At 43.7% G+C, this 23,132-nt stretch overlaps 1 protein-coding gene across 3 annotated transcripts in view; it reads left to right on the top strand.

Moving 5' to 3' along the window:
* lbr (lamin B receptor) overlaps positions 1 to 22,186 on the top strand; it is a 32,376-nt gene extending 10,190 nt beyond the window's left edge. For all 3 annotated transcript variants that reach the window (XM_028605844.1, XM_028605846.1, XM_028605845.1), the window contains exons 6-14: positions 811 to 1,007; positions 2,762 to 2,816; positions 3,104 to 3,298; positions 3,387 to 3,490; positions 10,998 to 11,123; positions 11,966 to 12,134; positions 12,321 to 12,401; positions 19,858 to 19,980; positions 20,427 to 22,186. In XM_028605844.1, the coding sequence (XP_028461645.1) occupies positions 811 to 1,007; positions 2,762 to 2,816; positions 3,104 to 3,298; positions 3,387 to 3,490; positions 10,998 to 11,123; positions 11,966 to 12,134; positions 12,321 to 12,401; positions 19,858 to 19,980; positions 20,427 to 20,587 (1,211 nt within the window). In that variant the 3' untranslated portion in view covers positions 20,588 to 22,186. The remainder of the gene's footprint in view (positions 1 to 810; positions 1,008 to 2,761; positions 2,817 to 3,103; positions 3,299 to 3,386; positions 3,491 to 10,997; positions 11,124 to 11,965; positions 12,135 to 12,320; positions 12,402 to 19,857; positions 19,981 to 20,426) is intronic.
* The last annotated feature ends 946 nt before the right edge of the window (positions 22,187 to 23,132 follow it).

The following is a 23,132-nucleotide window of genomic DNA, read 5'->3' as shown; positions in this document are numbered from 1 at the left end:
GCCAATAAGGTGGGTGGGAAGTGGCCGCAGGATGACTTCACTACACATGAACAGCCAATCAGGCACAGGCATGTGGTTGTTGTTCTCGGCCAAGTGTTTAACAATATGTGAGTAGTAGTTTATTATTGGCTAGAAGAGATGAATGCTGAGCACCTGATCACCGATAATGATTGACAGTGAATCAATCGGGGTATCCCTACTCTATATTCATCTAGTTTGTTGGTGTTAATATGTTGTAAATCACTGGGAGAACTAGTTGGCTCACGGCCTACAGAGATCCTGGCAGCGCAGGCGGGAAGACAGAATGTAGCATAAACTAGCACTGGGCAATATTAATATCATGTCTTTTCTTGGTTTTAAAGGCTACATTACAGTCAAGTGATGTCATGTGACAGTTTTATTGTTTTCCTTTACCCACTTAGTCATTGTATCCACATTACTGGTGATTATTTATCAAAACTTTCATTGTGTAAATATTTGTGAAAGCACCAATATTCAACCCTACAATTTTGTTACAATATCGACATTGATGTATTTGATCAAAAATATCATGATATTTGAATTTTTTTTTCCATATTGACCAGCTATAGCTGGTAAGGTTTTAACACAACCGTGTATATTCTGTGCTCTCAGAAACTTTGCACAGCTTTACAGAGAAGGATTCACTGCAATAGCTTGTATGTTGGGGAGCATAATAGTGGTCTGTGTGAAAGCAGTCACTTCATTTATTTGCACCAGTGTCTCCATGGCGCTGGTGTTTAGCTAAACATGCAGACAAGTTGTGGTAAAGGAAGTGTTTCCTTCCTCCAGGAGCATACTTCTGGCTGCTCTTCCTGCCAGCCTGGGTTCTCTTCCTGGTACTCCAAGTCAACCTGGAGGACCCCAGCCTGACCAACTTCCCCCCTCCTCTGCCCCCTCTCCATGCCTTCTGGGATGCCCAGGCTCTTGGATTTGTCATCTTGTGGGTCTTATTCCAGGTCCTGCTCTACATCCTGCCGGTTGGAAAGGTGAGCTAGAAGAGCTAAATGCGGTACCCACAAAAATGCATGCATGACTTAATTAAGAGAAATTACACACAAACACAGTTTCAGCCTCTCCTCCGTCATCATCAGTACAGCCAGTATAGTACTCACTGGTACAGTGTTAGATGTGGCAGGAGGCAGACAGCTCTCATTCTTTCCCCACTGAGTCATTTTTGCCCCTTAGTTCTTATTTCTCCAACTGAATTTACTCTCCTCAATGATAAACCTTTTGAACATTGTTTTGTGTTTGGTGGGATTTCAGTCCAAATAATACTTTCTTCTAATGTAGTCAAAAAGTGGATGTATATTATGTCTTTCATCTTCTGATAAAATGGGGAAAGATGTAAAAATGCATGCATGAGTTAATTAAGAGCAATTACACACAAACACCATCTGTTTCAGCCTCTCCTCAGTTATCAGTACAGTAGTTCACCAGTACAACCAGTGTAGTAAGGTGTATTCACTGGTGCAGTGTGTCTTTCATCTTCTGGTACAATGAGGAAAAACGTCTCTCCTAACAGATGTTTGCAATGAAATACTGACTTGGTGTCTGAAATGAATGAAAACCAATACTACCGGAGAAGCAAACGTGTCTGTAGCTTTTATTCCTATCTACAAATGTCATTAGCATGCATGTGTTTACTGGTCATTTCCATCACGGTTAGTTCAATGTGCTCTCGTTCATCTGTCAAGGCTCCAGACTGCGACCAAATGGTCGCATTTTGCGACCAAAATTTGAGAGTGTGCGACTGAATTTTACATCCAGTCGCACATGTGCGACCAGTAAATTTGCCCCCATTTTTTACACGTTAAATGTCGAAACGTAGGTACCTGAGCGCGTAAGCACAAACTTATCTGTCCTCTCTGAAAATTGACAGAGAGCGGTGCTCCGACACACACACACACACTCGCACACACGTGCAGAGTTGCGATCGGCGCAAACTACGTCGGCTGTTTTGTTGAAGTCACAGTGAGTGATGCCGCTAAAGTGGTTTCAAGAATGGTTACAGTTTTTAAAAACTTCACGCAGACAGCGTTTGCTGCGATATGATATTAAAAACGGTCACGGTGCTGTTGACGTTACACTTCCTCTGAGACAAGCAGCAGGCTCAACAGTGTGCAACTGTGCCCTGGTGATTTTTATTTTTGTTTAATTTCTTTAGAGTGTAACATATTCTAATAAAATAACATAATGTTCTAACTACATAGGATAAATAGGTTTGGAATTATTTTTACAACTGAAATAATTGTTTTGTAATTAATAGAGGGAAAGTACCGAAAAAATTTACCGTTATAATGTCAGGTATCTGTACCAATATTGGTTCAGATGCGAAAGGTACCCAACTCTAAGGGTAGTAGCCTAAACAATGCATGTTTAATTTTAAGGTGAATTCATTGTAATTGTAGACTAGAGTTGGTATATTTTTTTAATATTTTGTTTACAGACAGCAATGGTGCCTTCTATGTTGCATCTTCAAAAGTGACACTGAATTTGAAACAGCACATTGTAATTTCTGCATCTATTATCTATATCTATTATCTATAAGTATTTATTAGTAATACAGTGGAAATTAGTAGAAATGTGAATATTTGGTTAGCATGTTGATTTACGGTGTGTGCCCCTAAATTTTCTGGTTGCGCCCCTAAAATTTTCAGTAGGGGGCCACTGTGCTCCTCGTGAAAAAAGTTAGTCTGGAGCCCTGTCTGTTAATCACACCTTCTTGTGTTTCTGTCTTCAGCTGAGCGAGGGCATGCCACTGCGGTCTGGGGAGAGGCTGAAGTACAGAACCAATGGTGAGGCTGAGTGAAGGAAATGTGAGCCAGTTGTGTCTTTAACTGCACGCAAGTCTCCGTTGATTCAGTGAATTTATGTTTTTACTACCATTCACCAATGCTGACAACTAATCTTAAGGTGCTGGCTCATTTTTTGCTTTATTAATGGATCACACAGGCTTAAAATATTCATTAAGGGACAACGATTTTGCTGTCCTATTCAAATGTAATCTTTTAACCCTCCATGCTCTGTAGTTTCAATCGCATTTAAAGTCCATCTGTATCCAAACCTGTTTGTGTCCCTCCAGGTTTCTTTGCCATGGTGGTGAGTAGTGTAGCGGTAGCAGCAGCTGTGCACCAGGGTGTTGACCTCACCTACATCCACAGCCACTTCCTGCAGCTGACTACGGCCTCCTTTCTCATATCGGTCGTGCTCAGCCTCTACCTGTATGTACGCTCTCGCTCAGCTGCTGCAGAGCAGCTGGCTTTGGGGGGAAGCTCTGGTAAGATCCATATTACTCACTGATCACATCACTTTGTGTTGTGCCTCTTTTATTCATTCATTCATTTTCTCTCCCTCTACTTCACCAGGCAATGTGGCTTATGACTTTTTTAAAGGACGTGAGCTCAATCCCCGCATCAAAGACTTCGATCTGAAATTCTTCTGCGAGATGCGCCCTGGTCTGATTGGCTGGGTGAGTTGTCATGGGACACTAAAGCAAACATTTGTCTTAAAAATATATTTAGTGAGCACTATCAGGGTTCCCAGGTGTCCTGAAAAAAAGAATCCAGTCATGGAAACGCCTGGAAACTGATTTAAAAAGACCTGGGGTCTCATTTCTAAAACTGTGCGTAGGATCCTTACTAACCATGTGATATATTGGGATTTTTTTAAAGTATAATTTTAGAAAAACGTATATTTAAAGGGGTGATAGACTGATTATATAGGGTATTTTACACTGTTCCTTAAGGTCTCCTAATGGGGTATGTAACATTGGTTGGGCTGAAAATTGCCCTAATGCTATTTTATTAGGCCCTTAACTACCCTGTGAATATGGCTCTATTTGGAACAAGAGCTTTTCTTCCAAATATGGTATGCTCATGAATATTCAGAATGAGGTCCAGCGCCCACGTTGTGTAAATAGCAAATGTACCTGCGCTCATCTGTGGCCCATGGGTGTGCTGGTCTTACAGGGAGGTGTGTTCAGGTGCATTCTGGGCGTATTGCTATCTTGAGGCAGCGGGAAGTGATCGCACCATTGACCAAAAAAACCTGGTCTAAAGTCAATAATGCAGCATTTCATTGTTATTTTAACAGTCGTAAAGTGAGCCTAGGCGCAGGGATGTGCAGCAGCACACAAACATGCAAAAAATAAAAGTATTACAATGTGAAATAGTATTATATGATCTGCTCACGCGCTTTCACTTGACACACGAGCAGATCAGTTTCTTCTCTCTTCTCTCCTGCTTATCATAATCATGATTTTATGAATCATAATAGCAATGCTCCAAGGTCCAACTGTGTCTGGATTTTAAAGGGAATGGGAGATGACTTTCTGATTGGTTCATTGCATGTTACGCCAAAAACACACCTAAAATTATTGAAGACACAAAGTGTACAACCAGCCATTTTGAACCATGCGCACAGACCCTTTTTTCTGCCGTCAAACTAGCAAAAGTGGATTTGGACACGCCCTAAACGCAGCTGCGCCCTATGCTTGACGCTGTGCGCTTAGATCGTTAAAATAGGGCCCCTTGTGTTTGCTTGTAGCTATGAGGCTAATGCAGACATTCACTTTAGATTTTATAGCATTGGAGAACCACAGTTTGTGAACATGGGTCCCTGTGATCGGCAGGCTTGGGCCGGTGTAAAACCGGAACTGTATACCAAATTTTACGCCTAGTGCTGCGTTTCAATAGTGGTTCAACACGCCCTCTTTTACCACGCCGCCTTTAGAAGTGTCTGAAAAACTCACGTGAACTTGGTGAGATGGAGCCTCAAACGGCTGAGGGAGCGAGTGAACTATGGTCACTCCAGAGGTGGATATCACCCACAGTGCATTGCAGTTATGCATTTGGTGCAAGAAAACCCCTCTATGGGTAGGTGGTAATATACAAAGGGTAAAACTCCTGTCGCTGACCACCAAAAGAACAGATGAATAAATTGAATAACGCTTTCAGCACTGATTGCTGATGTCTGCTACTTTTTAATTTGCGACAAATGCCGGTTAGCATGAAATCAACTGTTGTCAAGCTGTTGTAAAGAATTTACCTAGGCTTCACTTCTGAAGCGTTTGATGCAGCGTCAAGACTGCAATCATTTGTTTAATCAGAACCTTGAATGAGACTAGTCAGGTATTAGAGCTGCAAAAATTAATCAAATTTTAATCACGATTTTGGCTTCCCACGATCAAATTTGTGTGATCAAGCAATATTTAAATACGTCATAGAACGCTCCTTATCAAAGTTTTTGCAAAGCCACTCTAGCAATGACTCTAGCGCTCCATAAACCACTGTCTCACGCTTTGGATCACGTGCCACGAGCCAATCAGAGTTGTTCCCTGCACCGCGCAGCTTAGTTTCTAGATGTAGACAGTCACAGAGGACAGAGTAACGTGAGGAAAATTCCACAACAGGTAGCAGTCGGTCATCATAAGCCAGTCACAATGTTTACGAGTTTACCAGTAAACGCAACATTATGTCCCGTATGTTTTGTTTTTCAGACAACAGCAGTGACCATAGTGCTAGTTTGTGTCTGTTAGCTCATAGCTTTAGCAGCAGACTGTTTGACGTCCCGTTGTTGGAAATACAGTCACACTACACCGTTTAGCTGTCAGCATTTTAGCTGTGTTTAATCCAGTTACTACTGTGGCTAACAGTAGGCTAACATTACCTGCTGTGTAACGTGTTACTAGGGGTGTGACGAGACGCTTACTCCACGAGACGAGACACATCACGAGATTGGGTTCACGAGAACGAGACGAGATTTTTAGAAAAAATTTAAAGAAATCCTCAATGATGAAATATATGAATGGAAAATAGTTTTTTATTCAACTGAAAAATAAAATAAATGTGTAAATAACAGAAAAATAACACTTTAAATGCAAACAGTAAGTGTATCAATAACCAAAGTACTGCTCTCTCAAAACTACAAGTGCAAACAAACAATTTTTTTCTTCAAGCATGAAAAAAATATAAACTACACAGAACAGCCTAAGATATGGTCATGTTCTTTTTCAAGAATATAAGCATGTCGACTATTTCTGGCAGCAGTTGAGACCTTTGGGCAGTAACTATGTCTCCTGCAGTAGAAAAAACACGCTCACTTGGAACAAAGGTAGCAGGGATGGAAAGGTATGCTTTGGCAAGTGGGGACACCAAAGGATATTTAGAGCTGTTTTCTCTCCACCACTTCAGAGGGCAGCAACTGAGTGGGATAAGGGCCTCTCTTCTGTAGAGATCAATTTCCTTCTCAGTCCCTCTGCTGGACTTTTCTGTCTGTCTGAAAGAGTCCCCTAGTAGATGCTCAAGCACTGACTTCTTGGAAACAGGTTCTCCCTCTTCTGACTCGACTCCCAGAGCCCCCTCTCCTCCATGTGTGGAACAGTGAGCTGCTGCCTCTTCTCTCTCTGTACTCTTCTCTCCTGTGGTCTTTAAACAGCAGACACACTGGTTTTAACCTTAAGCAGCAAAGCAGTCCCCCCTCTCCCTCTAAACACAAACACACCCACTCAGATGCGGTCATGTTTCTAACACACACACACACACACACTCTCTCTTTCACACACACACACACACACACACACACACACACACACACACACACACACACACACACACACACACACAGCATTAATCCATTAAACATTTTCAGTTGGTACTGGGAACATAAATCTTGTACAAAAAAAATAAATCACACACACTTTCACACAAAAGGAGTAAAGCAATTCAAATTGATGTATACCTGATTTTGCTGCAATTGTTCTGCCTTCTTCTGCACACTCAGGAAGACAGACTCGCATTGGTTATGGTCTAGTTGCGGTAGAGTCTGGAATCTTGGGTCCAGCGCAGTGCTTTCTAACAGAATATTGTATACATCTCCGCTGTATCTCCCTGAAATATTACTGAGGATTGCTCTCTTTGTGTCTGCCACGGTGGGGGAATCGCCGTCCTTTGGAGCCATGCTCTGTTCAATCATGATCTTCAGAGGCACAATGAGAGACACTGTGGGGCTCTTCTCCTCACATAAGACTGTGGTGGCTGTCTTCAAAGGATTCAGCAGCTTCACAAGGTCTTCGGCATTCACGATATCGCTGCTGTCCAGTGTGTCAATGTTACAGGCATTTTGTCTCATCTCAGGGATGGTGAGAGCTGCTGATATGGCAGCTTGCTGCTCCAGGTAACGAACCAGCATATCTAAAGTGCTATTCCATCGCGTGGTAACGTCCATGATTAATTTGTGTGGTGGCAGTTGTAGCAGCTTCTGCTTGGACGTGAATAACGCGGCAGCCGTTGAACTCCGGTAAAAAAAGCTCTTACTCGTCTCACCCGCCCAAGCAAGCGAGGCCAGCCTGGGTAGCGAGGTTGATCGTGTGTGCAAAGCAATTGATGTGTGGCTGTTATGGAAGTTTCCTTTGCAGCAGGGGGGGGAATTTCAGAGTTTAGTAAATTGAAACAAATAAGACAGACTGAGACTAAAACCAAGTTGGGTTTTTGTATTTTATTAAAAAAGATATATTTGCAAATAGGATCAACATGATTTCACAAAAGGCCGCAGCCCAGTGTGGAGTCAGTTTCTCAAATGAGTGAACAAGAACACTAGGCTTATATGCATCTTCAGAGTGACAACACACACGCACTTGGATTATTATGACGCTACAATTTTGACAGGCAATCTGATACACATGAAGACAATCAGATGAATACAAGAGACATCTCGGAGCCATCTCACCTCCTCCCTGTACGACTGTCAACCCCCAGTTACAGCTAAACTGGCATGAGAAAACTAGAGATAGTTTTAGGGTGACCTTGTACCTTTATCGGTTCAGGCTAACAGTGCTCACATAATGTTCCAGACTGCATGTCTCACAAAGTTAGAATCAAAATCTGCATGTGGGAATGAGAGACTCTTTCAGCATTTGTGAGAGCAGTAAAGTAGAAATAAAACATAAAAATATAAGGAATTGTGCTTAAATGTAATTTTGCCATTACACGGCTCTAATCCCGCCTCACGCACAGCGACTTCCATATTACGCGCATTGTCAGTCACAATTGCGATGCCATGGTTTGTTTTTTTAATCTCCCAGTCAGTGACAGCTGCTTGTAAAACTTCAGCTATGTTTGCCCCTGTATGGGACTCGAAAAGTGGGCGAGTCTGCAGTACAAAACTTTCCATTTCCCAGTCACTGTTGATTATGTGGGCTGTAATTGTGATATAGCCCTGCGTACACCTAGAAGTCCAACCATCAGTAGTAATGGCAATGCTTTCTGCCTCTTTCAGACTCTGTACAACCTTGACCTTAGCTTCTTTGTAGAGGTTTGGGACTACCGAGCGAGTTAAATGCGTGCGTGATGGCATGCCGTACCTTGGTTCCAGTGTGTGGAGGAGTCGCCGAAATCCGACATTTTCCACCACAGAAAATGGCCTCATATCAGCTGCAATGAAAACGCCTATGTCCCTCGTTATTGCCGTGGCTCTTGCACTTACCGGTGGCAGAGATGCAAAGGCTTTTAGAGTTGTTTGCCCTTTACAGTGGGGGAAATAAGTATTTGACCCCTTGCTGATTTTGCAGGTTTGCCCACTTACAAAGAATGCAAAAATCTACAATTTTAATCATATGTACATTCTAACAGTGAAAGACAGAATCCGAAAGAAAATTCCAGAAAATCACATCATATGAATTTATTAAAATTGATAACCATCTGATGAGGAAAAACAAGTATTTGACCCCCTGGACAAACAGCAAGTATTCTGGCTCCTACAAGCCAGTTAGTCTTTCTTTAAGACACAGCCCCAATCCGAACCAGTTATCTACATCAAATACACCTGCCTCACCTCGTTACCTGTATAAAACACACCTGTCAACACCCAAACAACCAGCATCCAACATCACCACCATGGGCAAGACCAAAGAGCTTTCTACGGACATCAGGGACAAGATTGTTGATCTGCACAAGGCTGGGATGGGCTACAAGAGAATCGGAAAGCAACTTGGAGAGAAAAGATCAACTGTCGGAGCAGTTATCAGGAAATGGAAGAAGCACCACACCACCGCCAACCTCCCTCGGTCTGGGCCTCCACACAAGATCTTGCCTCGTGGGGTGTCCCTGATCATGCGAACGGTGAGGAATCATCCCAAAACCACAAGGGGGGAACTGATGAATCAACTGAAGGCAGCTGGGACCACAGTTACAAAAGAAACGGTTGGTAACACACTCGCCCGTCATGGATTGAAATCCGCAGCGCACGCAAGGTCCCCCTGCTCAAGAAGAAACATGTACAGGCCCGCATGAAGTTCGCCATTCACCACCTGGACGACTCCGAAGAGGCCTGGAAGAAGGTGATGTGGTCAGATGAGACCAAAATAGAACTTTTTGGCCTCAACTCAACTCGTCGTGTTTGGAGGCCAAAGAACACAGAGTACAACCCAAAGAACACCATCCCCACCGTCAAGCATGGTGGTGGCAACATCATGCTTTGGGGGTGCTTTTCAGCCAAGGGGACGGGACAACTCCATCGTATTGAGGGGAGGATGGACGGGGCCATGTATCGTGGAATTCTGGACCGACATCTCCTTCCCTCAGTGAGAGAGCTGAAGATGGGTCGAGGATGGGTGTTTCAGCACGACAACGACACTAAGCACACCGCCAAAGCAACAAAAGATTGGCTGAAGAAGAAGCACATCAAGGTTCTGGAGTGGCCTAGCCAGTCTCCAGACCTGAATCCGATTGAAAATCTTTGGAGGGAGCTTAAAATTCGAGTTGCCAGGCGACAACCTCGGAACCTGAATGATTTGGAGGCTGTCTGCAGGGAGGAGTGGGCCAACATCCCTGCCGAAATGTGCACAAACCTTGTCACCAACTATAAAAACCGTTTGACATCTGTGCTGGCCAATAATGGCTTTTCTACAAAATATTAACATGCTGTTTGTCCAGGGGGTCAAATACTTGTTTTTCCTCATCAGATGGTTATCAATTTTAATAAATTCATATGATGTGATTTTCTGGAATTTTCTTTGGGATTCTGTCTTTCACTGTTAGAATGTACATATGATTAAAATTGTAGATTTTTGCATTCTTTGTAAGTGGGCAAACTTGCAAAATCAGCAAGGGGTCAAATACTTATTTCCCCCACTGTAAATGTTTTCGTCGCGGGTGCAGTAGTTAGTAGAGAGCTGTGGTGGTGCTGTAAGTGTTTTTGCATAGTGCTCGTGTTAGCCGCGGTATACGGCATATTTTTCTTACAATGTTTACATATTGTGTTCGTCTTGTCTGTCACTCTTTTGCCATTTATTATTTCAGCAGGAAAACCAAAATGTTGCCACACAAATGTTTTAAAAGTGGCAGGGGGATCTTCAATAATAATTTCATGCTCCATCACGCTGACATCACATTGCCTCACGAGACAACTTTTCACCTCGACGAGAAATCTCGTCACGTTTTAATCTCGCGAGATCTTGTAAAACGAGATCTCGTCACACCCTTAGTGTTTACTGTAGCTCATGGTAGGCTAACGCTACCTGCTGTGTAACGTGTTATTAGTGTTTACTAGCGTGACATGCAGCAATGTTTATGTTGCCTCTAACGAGGGTTTCGGAGCATCAGAGCTAAACGCAGACATGTAAGTATCAGTGTAATGAACCAATGAAATCCGCGTTGCTATTTCGTCAGGTAGATACCTTACGGCAAACGTGCATGTATGGAAAGCAGTCGCACAACAGCTGAAATGGCATACTCATTCACAGTATCCTTCAATAAAGGAGGAATGTAGCACAATATGGATGTAAAAGCAGTTATAATTAGCCTATGTGACAATCAAATTTGTTTTGGTTAAATCAACAAATAATTCTGATAATTAATCGTGATCTCAATATTGATCAAAATAATCCTGATTATCATTTTGGCCATAATCGTGCAGCCCTAGGTATGGTCACATTAAACATTGCTAATGATTTTGGATGTTATTTGTGTGTCATTGTTCAGTGTTTGATCAACTTTGCACTGGCGCTGGCTGAGATGAAGCAGCAGGCTCTGGATGCTCCGTCCTACTCCATGATCCTTGTCAACCTCTTCCAGCTGCTCTACGTGGCCGACGGCCTCTGGAACGAGGTATGCTCAGCTCAGCACATTGTCTCCAGAGTACCAATCAATGATTTTGCAGGGTTTCACTTTTCCCTGGCTCAGAATGGGCCTTTGGGGGGACACATATGAAGTGTGGGGTCTGGGGGTCCTGCCCCAGGAGATTTGGAGCATCAAAGACTTAATTTCCTGCGTTCTAATACATGTTCAGGCACATATTTATGATAAAATATCTTAATATATGTCAAGGAAAATACAAAGTTCTGGTGGCAGGTAACAATTCAAATTTTTTAATATAATGGAATATTATGCAGTAAGGGAAGGTGGCTTTTACTTGACCACAAAGACCAGTTCATCTGATTAGTATGAACAGGGCATAAACAGATCTTTTTTTTTTTCTCCCAAGGAGCAGTTGAAAAATGTAGGCGTGACTTATATAATGTAATTGCTATTACAGATTTGTACAATAATAGCCTATAGGCCTACAGTAGAGTAACAAACCGCCCCTACGGTTCAGCAGGCATGTGAACTGCGGATTAATAGCAAATGTAACCATCGTAGTGTGAAATATAGTTTAACTGCTGCTGTTAAATGAACGGGGCTCAGCAGAGAGTCGGGGCAATGCCGATAAAGCACTCAAAACTTTGGTTTTCATGCATAACATACTAACATACGGCACACATCAGGCGTTAAATAACTGTACCAAAGCATGGGGAAAAGTATTTAACGCGGCTACGAGACAATTTTACAGGTTATGAAACGTCTCAATTTAATGTTGATAGACGGTCGCACAACCCGCGGCAGGCAGCAGGAAAAATCCATTGATACATAAAAGAGAATGTGTTGTTCTGACTGTCTCTCTGTGTCCTCAGGAGGCCATCCTGACCACCATGGACCTGATGCACGATGGCTTTGGCTTCATGTTGGCGTTTGGTGATCTAGTGTGGGTTCCCTTCACCTACACCCTGCAGGCCTATTACCTGGTCAGCCATCCCAACCCCCTGAGCCCCCCCGCCGTGGCAGCCCTCGTCACACTCAAACGTAGGGAACCAAGCCACTGAGCATCTCGCTTTGATTACATAACTGCATTTGTCTTTATTTTTTCTTACGTTATCTTGAGGTCATGTATTGTATTGACTTATTGTCTAGTCCCAAAGAGATAAAGTTAACATTCTATTTTCCCAGTTTCCAAAGCTAATGTTTTCTCTGGGTGTCTCTGTCTTTCAGTCGGTGGCTTCTACATCTTCAGGAAGTCCAACTCTGAGAAGAATGCCTTCAGGAGGAACCCGTCAGACCCCAAACACTCTGGTAAGTTCTCCTGCTGGCTTAAAGCTGATTATGACCAGGGTGGGAAATTAGCAACTGCCACTGGCGGGTACCTTTTCAAAGTGGCGGCTGACTTTGCCTTGTACTGTATACCAGCCACAGAAGGGTGGATTGTAAAACATTCCTTGTAACGGATTGGACAGCTTTTGTCAAAGAATGTTGTTGCTAAGTAACAATGCAAAATGCTTATAGGAGTCGTGTTATGTTACTGCTAATGAGTCCCCAACATTTCCGGATTTAGCTGCTTCATAATAAAAACATTCAAATACCAAAATAACAGAGGACTTTTATAGTGAAGAACTTCAAGGAAATGAAAACCATTCACGGCCGTGTCTTTGGCCACGCATATTTCCGTCAACTCCAGACTTTTGTCGAGTAGTTTTCAGCGCTAATCCGTGACACCATGTAGCTGAGCTGAGGTACAGACAAAACGATTATTATCGGTTAAAATGTGGTGACATAACCCTGGTGTTAAGAGGCCCTCCACGGCTATAACTGTACCAACTGTTGAGGGCGAAGTAAAGAATAAGAGAAGTTACTTTTGGAACAAGTGGCGCATTGACAAAACAAACAGCGAAAGATCGTGCAAAACATTTAGACCGTCCTGCCAACCTGTATTAAACTTCAATGTACACTGTAACGATTTTTCAGTCGCTGAAAGCTGCTGCCGTTTTAATCCTGTCGGCTCTCTGCTGCTCAGTTCCCCCCGCGACTGACACACACACACACACACACATAGGCCTGTCGCGATAGTCAATAAATCGAGTTATCGCATGATAAAAAAAAAAAATGAGCTCGATAATTTTTCCGGCCGCGATAATTTCCATTTGCATGCTTGTTTATTTTCCTCATCTCTCCCTCTCTTTCTCTACCAAAGAGACTGAAGGACCACTCTCGGTTCCTTAGCGTAACGAGGAGTGAACCCTCTTGTCAGTCGCATGGTCTTTGTGTGGGCGGTAGGCTACTCAGGGCGGAGAGAGAGAGAGTTGGAGCAGGGTTTCCTGCAGCACTTTGCAGTTAAGGCGGCGTCAAAAAAAAAAAGTATATGAGCGACATCCACCGTGTTACTCGGCGTCCCGTTTTCTCCCTTTCATTCCAAACCACACAGCTGACAACCTGCAGGTGGAGACTGCGGAGACGGCCTCGGACATACACGCCGCTGTAGACTCGTCAGTCTCGCAAGCGGTTTCAGGAAAGTGGCTGCATGTGTCCGACAATGCACAGAACATTAACGGTACAAGCCTACAGCTGTCCGCGGACATGGAGTGTGGAAAGTATGTCAGAGTTGGTGTGTGTGTGTGTGTGTGTGCGTGTGTGTGTGTGTGTGTCGGCCCGCACCCACGAAGCTCCGACCTGCAGAGGAGCAGAAGCCATACCTTCGCCAAAATGAAGACTGAAAAACAGAACTATTTTGGTACATTTACTCGCCACGTGGCAGATAGCCATACATATAGATTTTATTTATTAATTATATATTATTTAAATGTAATATTTAGTGTTAAATAATTGTAAAATGTAGTACAGAGTCTCTAGTCTGAGAACTTACGTGTCACAAATGGCAATTCCACAACTGTACATCAGCGTGAAAGACGACATACCAAAGGAGATCAAAGACATATTGTGGATATTTAAAATGTCTTCCAGTTCCAGTGTTAAATATTCTTTAGAAATAAAAGTGTATTGATCTTTGAAAAGGTGTACCTGTAGTAGTATTATTATTATTATTATGACATTATCATTATATTAGATGCAAATGGTCTCTCGATGACAATATTATCATTTATCGCAATAATTTCTGGGACAATTTATCGTCCAGCAAAATTTGTTATCGTGACAGGCCTACACACACACACACACACACACACACACACACATACAGTGGATGCAGGAAAAACCGGAGATGAAACGTACAGGATGACCTAAATTGAGGACATCTACACTTATTTTAAGTGAAACAATAAATAAGTTAAAGTCCTTTATCAAACCGTATGAATGTGTCCCAGGCCAGGTTAGGAAATAAACTAACAATGCAAAGATCAACACGCCACTGACAGAAATATTCAAATTAATCTATTCAAGAAATTATTATTTTTTGTCTTAAATCCACCAGCCATTTTCATATTATACCAACATTTGCAGCATCCTGAGCCTTTTTGGAAAAGTTACTAGGACAGTAATTTTACTCTCTCCAAAATAAGTTTCCTTTTTATTTTTAAAGAACTATACAAAAAAGCAACTTTCACTGTCTCTCGCAACTTCATTGCAACAAAAATACAAAAGGCATCGCAACTTTTATCACAATTTTTTACAAAAGCTCCCGCAAATCAGGCATTTTGGGCCGCAACAATCTCAAGAAAAGGCCGCAAAATCCTGGAGGGACTGTTTAATTCTATGTTACTGAGAGAGTCAATATTTTTTCTGTTCTTAAACATGTAGGCCTACAATTACTGTAGATTATGATTGACCAAACACAATTAAACAGGGTATTGCAGGCTTTTTTCACATCACTTTTTATTTGCCTATATTAATGGGTGGCAGTGAAGGTCAGGGGCCTCGACGGACCAGACCCGGGCGGCAGACGCTGGCTCTGGGGACGTGGAACGTCACCTCTCTGTGGGGGAAGGAGCCGGAACTGGTGCGGGAGGTGGAGCGCTACCGGTTAGATCTGGTGGGGCTTACCTCTACGCACAGTCTCGGTTCTGGAACCATACTCCTGGATAGGGGTTGGACTCTTTTCTTCTCCGGAGTTGCCCAGGGTGTGAGGCGCCGGGCGGGTGTGGGGATACTCACAAGCCCCCGGCTGAGCGCCGCTGTGTTGGAGTTTACCCGGTGGGCGAGAGGGTCGCCTCCCCACGCCTGCGGGTTGTGGGGGGAAACTCTGACTGTTGTTTGTGCATATGCACCAAACAGGAGTTCGGAGTATTCGGCCTTCTTGGAGACCTTGACTGGAGTCCTGCATGGGGCTCCAGTGGGGACTCCATTGTTCTGCTGGGGGACTTCAACGCACACGTGGGCAATGATGGAGACACCTGGAGGCGTGATTGGGAGGAACGGCCTCCCTGATCTAAACCAGAGTGGTTGTTTGTTGTTGGACTTCTGTGCTAGTCATGGATTGTCTATAACGAACACCATGTTCGAACATAGGGATGCTCATAAGTGTACCTGGTACCAGAGCACCCTAGGCCAAGGTCAATGATCGATTTCATAATCGTTTCATCTGATCTGAGGCCGTATGTTTTGGACACTCGGGTGAAGAGAGGGGCAGAGCTGTCAACCGATCACCATCTGGTGGTGAGTTGGGTCAGGGGTGGGGGAAGACTCTGGACAGACCTGGTAAGCCCAAACGTGTAGTGCGGGTAAATTGGGAACGTCTGGAGGAGGCCCCTGTCCGACAGACTTTCAACTCACACCTCCGGGCGGAGCTTTTTCGTGCATCCCTGTGGAGGCTGGGGGCATTGAACCCGAGTGGACAATGTTCAAAGTTTCCATTGCTGAAGCTGCGGCGAGGAGCTGTGGTCTTAGGATCTTAGGTGCCTCAAGGGGCGGTAACCCACGAACACCGTGGTGGACACCAGTGGTCAGGAAGCCGTCCGACTGAAGAAGGAGTCCTTCCGGGATATGTTATCTCGGAGGACTCCGGAGGCAGTTGCAGGGTACCGAAGGGGCCCGAAGGGCTGCAGCCTCTGCCGTGAAAGAGGCAAAGCAGCGGGTGTGGGAGAAGTTTGGAGAAGACATGGAGAAGGACTTTCGGTCGGCACCAAAGTGTTTCTGGAAAACTGTTCGCCACCTCAGGAGGGGAAGGGGAACCATCCAAGCTGTGTACAGTAAGGATGGGACACTGTTGACCTCCACTGAGGAGGTAATAGGGCGGTGGAGGGAGCACTTTGAGGAACTCCTGAATCCGACTAATACGCCCTCTATGTTAGAGGCAGAGCTGGAGGATAACGGGGATTGTCGCCGATTTCCCAGGCGGAAGTCACTGATGTAGTCAAACAACTACACAGTGGCAAAGCCCCGGGATTGATGAGATCCGTCCAGAAATGCTCAAGGCTCTGGGTGTGGAGGGGTTGTCCTGGTTGACACGCCTCTTCAACATTGCGTGGAAGTCTGGGACGGTGCCAAAGGAGTGGCAGACTGGGGTGGTGGTTCCTCTTTTTAAAAGGGGGACCAGAGGGTGTGTGCCAATTATAGGGGTATCACACTTCTCAGCCTCCCTGGTAAAGTCTACTCCAAGGTGCTGGAAAGGAGGGTTCGGCCGATAGTTGAACCTCGGGTTGAGGAGGAACAATGCGGATTCCGTCCTGGTCGTGGAACAACGGACCAGCTCTTCACTCTCGCAAGGATCCTGGAGGGAGCCTGGGAGTATGCCCAACCGGTCTACATGTGTTTTGTGGATTTGGAGAAGGCGATGACCGGGTCCCCGGGAGATACTGTGGGAGGTGCTGCGGGAGTATGGGGTGAGGGGGTCTCTACTCAGGGCCATCCAATCTCTGTATGACCAAAGTGAGAGCTGTGTCCGGGTTCTCGGTAGTAAGTCGGACTCGTTTCAGGTGAGGGTTGGCCTCCGCCAGGGTTGCGCTTTGTCACCAATCCTGTTTGTAATATTTATGGACAGGATATCGAGGCGTAGTCGGGGTGGGGAGGGGTTGCAGTTTGGTGGGCTGGGGATCTCATCGCTGCTCTTTGCAGATGATGTGGTCCTGATGGCATCATCGGCCTGCGACCTTCAGCACTCACTGGATCGGTTCGCAACCGAGTGTGAAGCGGTTGGGATGAGGATCAGCACCTCTAAATCGGAGGCCATGGTTCTCAGCAGGAAACCGATGGAATGCCTTCTCCAGGTAGGGAATGAGTCCTTACCCCAAGTGAAGGAGTTCAAGTACCTTGGGGTTTTGTTCGCGAGTGAGGGGACAATGGAGCGGGAGATTGGTCGGAGAATCGGGCGCAGCGGGTGCGGTATTGCATTCAATCTATCGCACTGCCAGACGAAAAGAGAGCTGAGCCAGAAGGCAAAGCTCTCGATCTACCGGTCAGTTTTCGTTCCTACCCTCACCTATGGTCATGAAGGCTGGGTCATGACCGAAAGAACGAGATCCAGGGTACAAGCGGCGAAATGGGTTTCCTCAGGAGGGTGGCTGGCGTCTCCCTTAGAGATAGGGTGAGAAGCTCAGTCATCCGTGAGGAGCTCGGAGAGCCGCTGCTCCTTTGCGTCGAAAGGAGCCAGTTGAGGTGGTTCGGGCATCTGGTAAGGATGCCCCTGGGCGCCTCCCTAGGGAGGTGTTCCAGGCACGCCCAGCTGGGAGGAGGCCTCGGGAAGACCCAGGACTAGGTGGAGGGATTATATCTCCAACCTGGCCTGGGAACGCCGATCCCCAGTCGGAGCTGGTTAATGTTGCTCGGGAAAGGGAAGTTTGGGGTCCCCTGTTGGAGCTGCTCCCCAGCGACCCGACAATCGGATAAGCGGACGAAGATGGATGGATGGATGGATGGATGGATGGAATAAAAAATAATGTATTAAAGCAATTCAAAATATGCTAGTGCACTTTTTATAAATTTGAATTCCGGAAAAAGTGGCTGGTAAAAAAAAGTGGCTGGTAAAATTGGGCATCCACCAGCCACTGTGGCAAAAAAGTTAATTCCCCACCCTGATTATGACTTGATTACCCTCCACGGGAAAATCACTAAGGCTGACTGGCTTTTTGAGCTGAGTTACAGTATGTCCACAGTTTTTGTCTGTTGTTAAAAAATAACATTAAGTTATGATTGTTTGTGTAAGAAACTAAAGTTTATTCATCCCATCCTCTGACTGCTTATTATATACAGTGGGGCAAAAAAGTATTTAGTCAGCCACCAATTGTGCAAGTTCTCCCACTTAAAAAGATGAGAGAGGCCTGTAATTTTCATCATAGGTACACTTCAACTATGACAGACAAAATGAGAAAATAAAATAAAAAAAAATCACATTGTAGGATTTTTAATGAATTTATTTGCAAATTATGGTGGAAAATAAGTATTTTGTCAATAACAAAAGTTAATCTCAATACTTTGTTATATACCCTTTTGTTGGCAATGACAGAGGTCAAACGTTTTCTGTAAGTCTTCACAAGGTTTTCACACACTGTTGCTGGTATTTTGGCCCATTCCTCCATGCAGATCTCCTCTAGAGCAGTGATGTTTTGGGGCTGTCGCTGGGCAACATGGACTTTCAACTCCCTCCAAAGATTTTCTGTGGGGTTGAGATCTGGAGACTGGCTAGGCCACTCCAGGACCTTGAAATGCTTCTTACGAAGCCACTCCTTTGTTGCCCGGGCGGTGTGTTTGGGATCGTTGTCATGCTGAAAGACCCATCCACGTTTCATTTTCAATGCCCTTGCTGATGGAAGGAGGTTTTCACTCAAAATCTCACGATACATGGCCCCATTCATTCTTTCCTTTACACGGATCAGTCGTCCTGGTCCCTTTGCAGAAAAACAGCCCCAAAGCATGATGTTTCCACCCCCATGCTTCACAGTAGGTATGGTGTTCTTTGGATGCAACTCAGCATTCTTTCTCCTCCAAACACAAGTTGAGTTTTTACTAAAAAGTTCTATTTTGGTTTCATCTGACCATATGACATTCTCCCAATCCTCTTCTGGATCATCCAAATGCTCTCTAGCAAACTTCAGACGGGCCTGGACATGTACTAGCTTAAGCAGGGGGACACATCTGGCACTGCAGGATTTGAGTCCCTGGCAGCGTAGTGTGTTACTGATGGTAGCCTTTGTTACTTTGGTCCCAGCTCTCTGCAGGTCATTCACTAGGTCCCCCCGTGTGGTTCTGGGATTTTTGCTCACCGTTTTTGTGATCATTTTGACCCCACGGGGTGAGATCTTGCGTGGAGCCCCGGATTGAGGGAGATTATCAGTGGTCTTGTATGTCTTCCATTTTCTCCATCTGCTCCCAAAGTTGATTTCTTCACACCAAGCTGCTTACCTATCGCATATTCAGTCTTCACAGCCTGGTGCAGGTCTACAATTTTGTTTCTGATGTCCTTTGACAGCTCTTTGGTCTTGGCCATAGTGGAGTTTGAAGTGTGACTGTTTGAGGTTGTGGACAGGTGTCTTTTATACTGATAACAAGTTCAAACAGGTGCCATTAATACAGGGAGCGAGTGGAGGATAGAGGAGCCTCTTAAAGAAGAGCCTCTTGATTTGATCAAATACTTATTTTACTGAGGAATTTACCAATTAATTCATTAAAAATCATGAAGTGATTTTCTGGATTTTTTACTTCTTATTTGGTCTCTCATAATCTTGCACAATTGGTGGCTGACTAAATAAGTTTTTACCCCACTGTACATGATAATAATATGTCTACATTGTGTGTGTGTGTGTGTGTGTGTGTGTGTGTGTGTGTGTGTGTGTGTGTGTGTGTGTGTGTGTGTGTGTGTTCCCTGCAGATGTGAAGACTATCCCCACAGCCACAGGGAAGAGTCTGCTGGTGTCCGGCTGGTGGGGGGTGGTCCGCCACCCTAACTACCTGGGAGACCTGCTGATGGCTCTGGCCTGGTCTCTGCCCTGTGGTCAGTCTCAAACTACAAAGCATTTCAGGATTTTCCTTCTATGGCTGTCCCGACATAGAATTCACAAAGTCAAATCTGATTTACATTTTTTACTCATTAGCTTGCATGTTTTCCACACAGACAAAATAGCTTACACACTCCTGGCACTATGACTCCTCAGTTGTATTTTTTACCTTTTTATCTTTAAGATTTATGTGAAAAAATAGCAAAAACATTATTGGCCGTGATGTGACCGGGAGGGCATCACGTGACTGACACAGAAGTTGTAATTCCAACGTTTGGCCACAAAGTCAAATTGGCTTCAAAGCCCGGTGCACTTTATACACGCCCCCAATACCACTATGAATGTATGCAACAGGATCACAATGCTATCAACATCCACATTGTTTTTTTACCAGCTGATGAATTCAGTCCCATTGAAATGTTTTTGACGTCCATCCCTGCAGGCTTCAGCCACCTCCTGCCGTGGTACTACATGGTCTACTTCATCATCCTGCTGGTGCACCGAGACTCCCGCGACATGACCCAGTGCAGGAGGAAGTACGGCTCGGCGTGGGACGAATACTGCCGAACGGTTCGCTACCGGATCATTCCCCGCGTCTACTGAGGAACCTGGCACTGCTAAGGGCTTTTAACCCAAATAATGGCTGTGAAGTCTTACCAAAAACTCAAATATGAATGGATTGACTGACTGATTTGACTTTTTATAATCTTTTTTTGTGTTTGGATTTTTCAAATCTTGATTCTGGACTGAAGGAGCTACATTACTTGATTATTTGTCAATCATTGGTTGTCAATCATTGGTTTTGTGGACTATTTAAAAATTGCCTTTTTAATAGAAAATACTCAAAAATATAAACTCAAAGTTTGCAAACTCTGGGGGAAAATAGAAATGCCCCTTGCTAGGAATGTCTTGTTAGGATGTATATTTTTGTATATACACATTTGTTTTTATACTTCAAGAATATCTCACCATTTGAATAATTTTGGTAATTTTTTGCTCTTTGCTCCCATATTCAAAATGTTCCAATGTATCAGCCTGGCTATTATGAATAATTTTATAAGTACGCCTTCTTACAATCTGTTTCTAGTAACGTGCGCAGTGGAACTAGGACTCATATTCTTTCTCAGGACCCAGAAGTTTAATTGGAAAAGTTTTGTCTTAATACTTTGATTGTGTGTCTTTTATATAGATATCTAGTTTTGACTTGAGAGTGTAAAATGATTTTGGAGGTTTCAAGAAAATGCACTAATGTGTAGATGCATGTTTTTTTCCTTCCATTATCAGTCCCAAACAGGTATTTGATTTGGCTTTGCTACCTCAGGTTCACTCACTCCTCCAGAGGGCAGTTTGTGTCATTCTGAGCATGATGTCACTGCTTAAAACGGAAAAGAACTTAGACTTGTTTTTCATTCAACAACAACAATGGTAGTATCTGTTTAACCATATTGCATGTTTCAGGCTAAACTACATTTTTCTAATGAAACCATGTGTTTTTTGTTCTCTTTTATGAACTGGCTGTTCATTTCCAACCACTGCCACATGAGTTTGGTCTGAACCTTTTGAAGCTTTAACTTGCGGGTCATGACTATTTTGATGATGTTTATACTGTGACAACATGGAGAGCTGTTGACTGTGGTAGCATTTACAAACTGCATTTGCTAACCCCAAAAAATATTTTTACACCTGTGCAGCTAAAGAGGAGTACAAAAGTAGCAATACAGTGACTAGATAGCATTTTTGATGCTGTGCTGACTGAATACCATGTAAATAAATCATGTTTTTTTTTCAGTAAACTGGCAACAGTAGTGGTAATAGTAACGTTTTTAATAGATATTTAATATTGCTTTTTTTTTTTTTAGGTTAACTTTGTAATTTTGACCACTGTAGTTCTGTCTACACCTAGATCTGCCATGTTTCTGGACAATAGTTCAACATGCATGAAATCAAATGGTCTGTAACACTCCGTGGTCAGAGAGAACACAGGGCACATTATGGTGATGTAGAATATAAATATCTTATGTCTCCTTGGCTCGGCAGTCTGAGTACAAAGCAATAAGTTGGATGTACTATCTGACAACAGTGAATGAGAAGTAAAGTGGGCCCTGACTGTCAGTTAGGATGACTCCCATCTGTGACAGTAGCTGGAAAAAGCTTATTTGTACAAATGTTGCAGCATGAAATAAAGATCTACAGTATTTCCTTTTTCTGCTTCTTTGGACTTTGATCATGTGCAGTGTGGTGGCAAATTTTATTTTAACCATTTGTTTAATGATATTAACCATTGGTTTAATGATTGTTTTATAACGCCACAAGATTTAGCTTCTTCATGTGTAGATTCAAAAGGCTCCAAGTGAAATATTTTGCAACCGTGAACTATAGCCCAGTAGAATTATTTAGTTTTACTAGTTTGAACCTTCTCACATTGTTGACTTTATAGCAGATGAAGTCGAGAAGGCCACAAACCGTGTCTCCTGCCTCCTGAGATAAACTGTTGTTTAGGCTAATGAAAAGAACAGGAGCAGAGAGGAAGGTGAGACAATGGTGTGACTGTTAATGATGTCTCTTTTCAACTATGGCCATACTAAAAGATACATTTAGATGGGTGGCTTAACAGAGGTCTTCACTATATGATGTTTGGATGTTTAGACTTTAGGTTAGAAAGACATTTTCAGTTGTGCTGCGTGTACCTTTGAAACAGTTTTCTCCATTTACAAATGTAAATAAATACTCAAAGACCAAACTTTGGTTTAATTCTCAAACGGTCGTTATTGGTTTTGATTTTATCATGAATATCACTAACGCTGTTGCTTCAAGGAAAACTTCCACCACAATTTGGCGTTGTCTAGCAGGACTGTTGAGTTAACAGAGAAAAGAGCTCCGTTGGGTCTCTGATGACTGGCTATCCAGGGATCAAAAATCACCTGCCTCATACCTCTAACCTTAAAAAGGTTTTTCAGAGAGAAGAGGGTTAGGACCGCGGAGAGCTCTTGACTGTTTTCCACTCCATTAAAAACGAACAGGAAGCGATTTCAAGCAGCACGGTAAGATAAAATTGATTAATTACAATTGGATTGTGAATTCAAGGTTTGTTCAAAACATTCTAAACAAGCAACCGTTGCTAAACGAATTAAGTAATGAAGAATTGGCG

This window comes from Perca flavescens, chromosome 18, assembly GCF_004354835.1.
Source record: "Perca flavescens isolate YP-PL-M2 chromosome 18, PFLA_1.0, whole genome shotgun sequence".
Lineage (NCBI taxonomy): Eukaryota > Metazoa > Chordata > Actinopteri > Perciformes > Percidae > Perca > Perca flavescens.
This window is presented reverse-complemented; position numbering and strand designations above follow the sequence as displayed.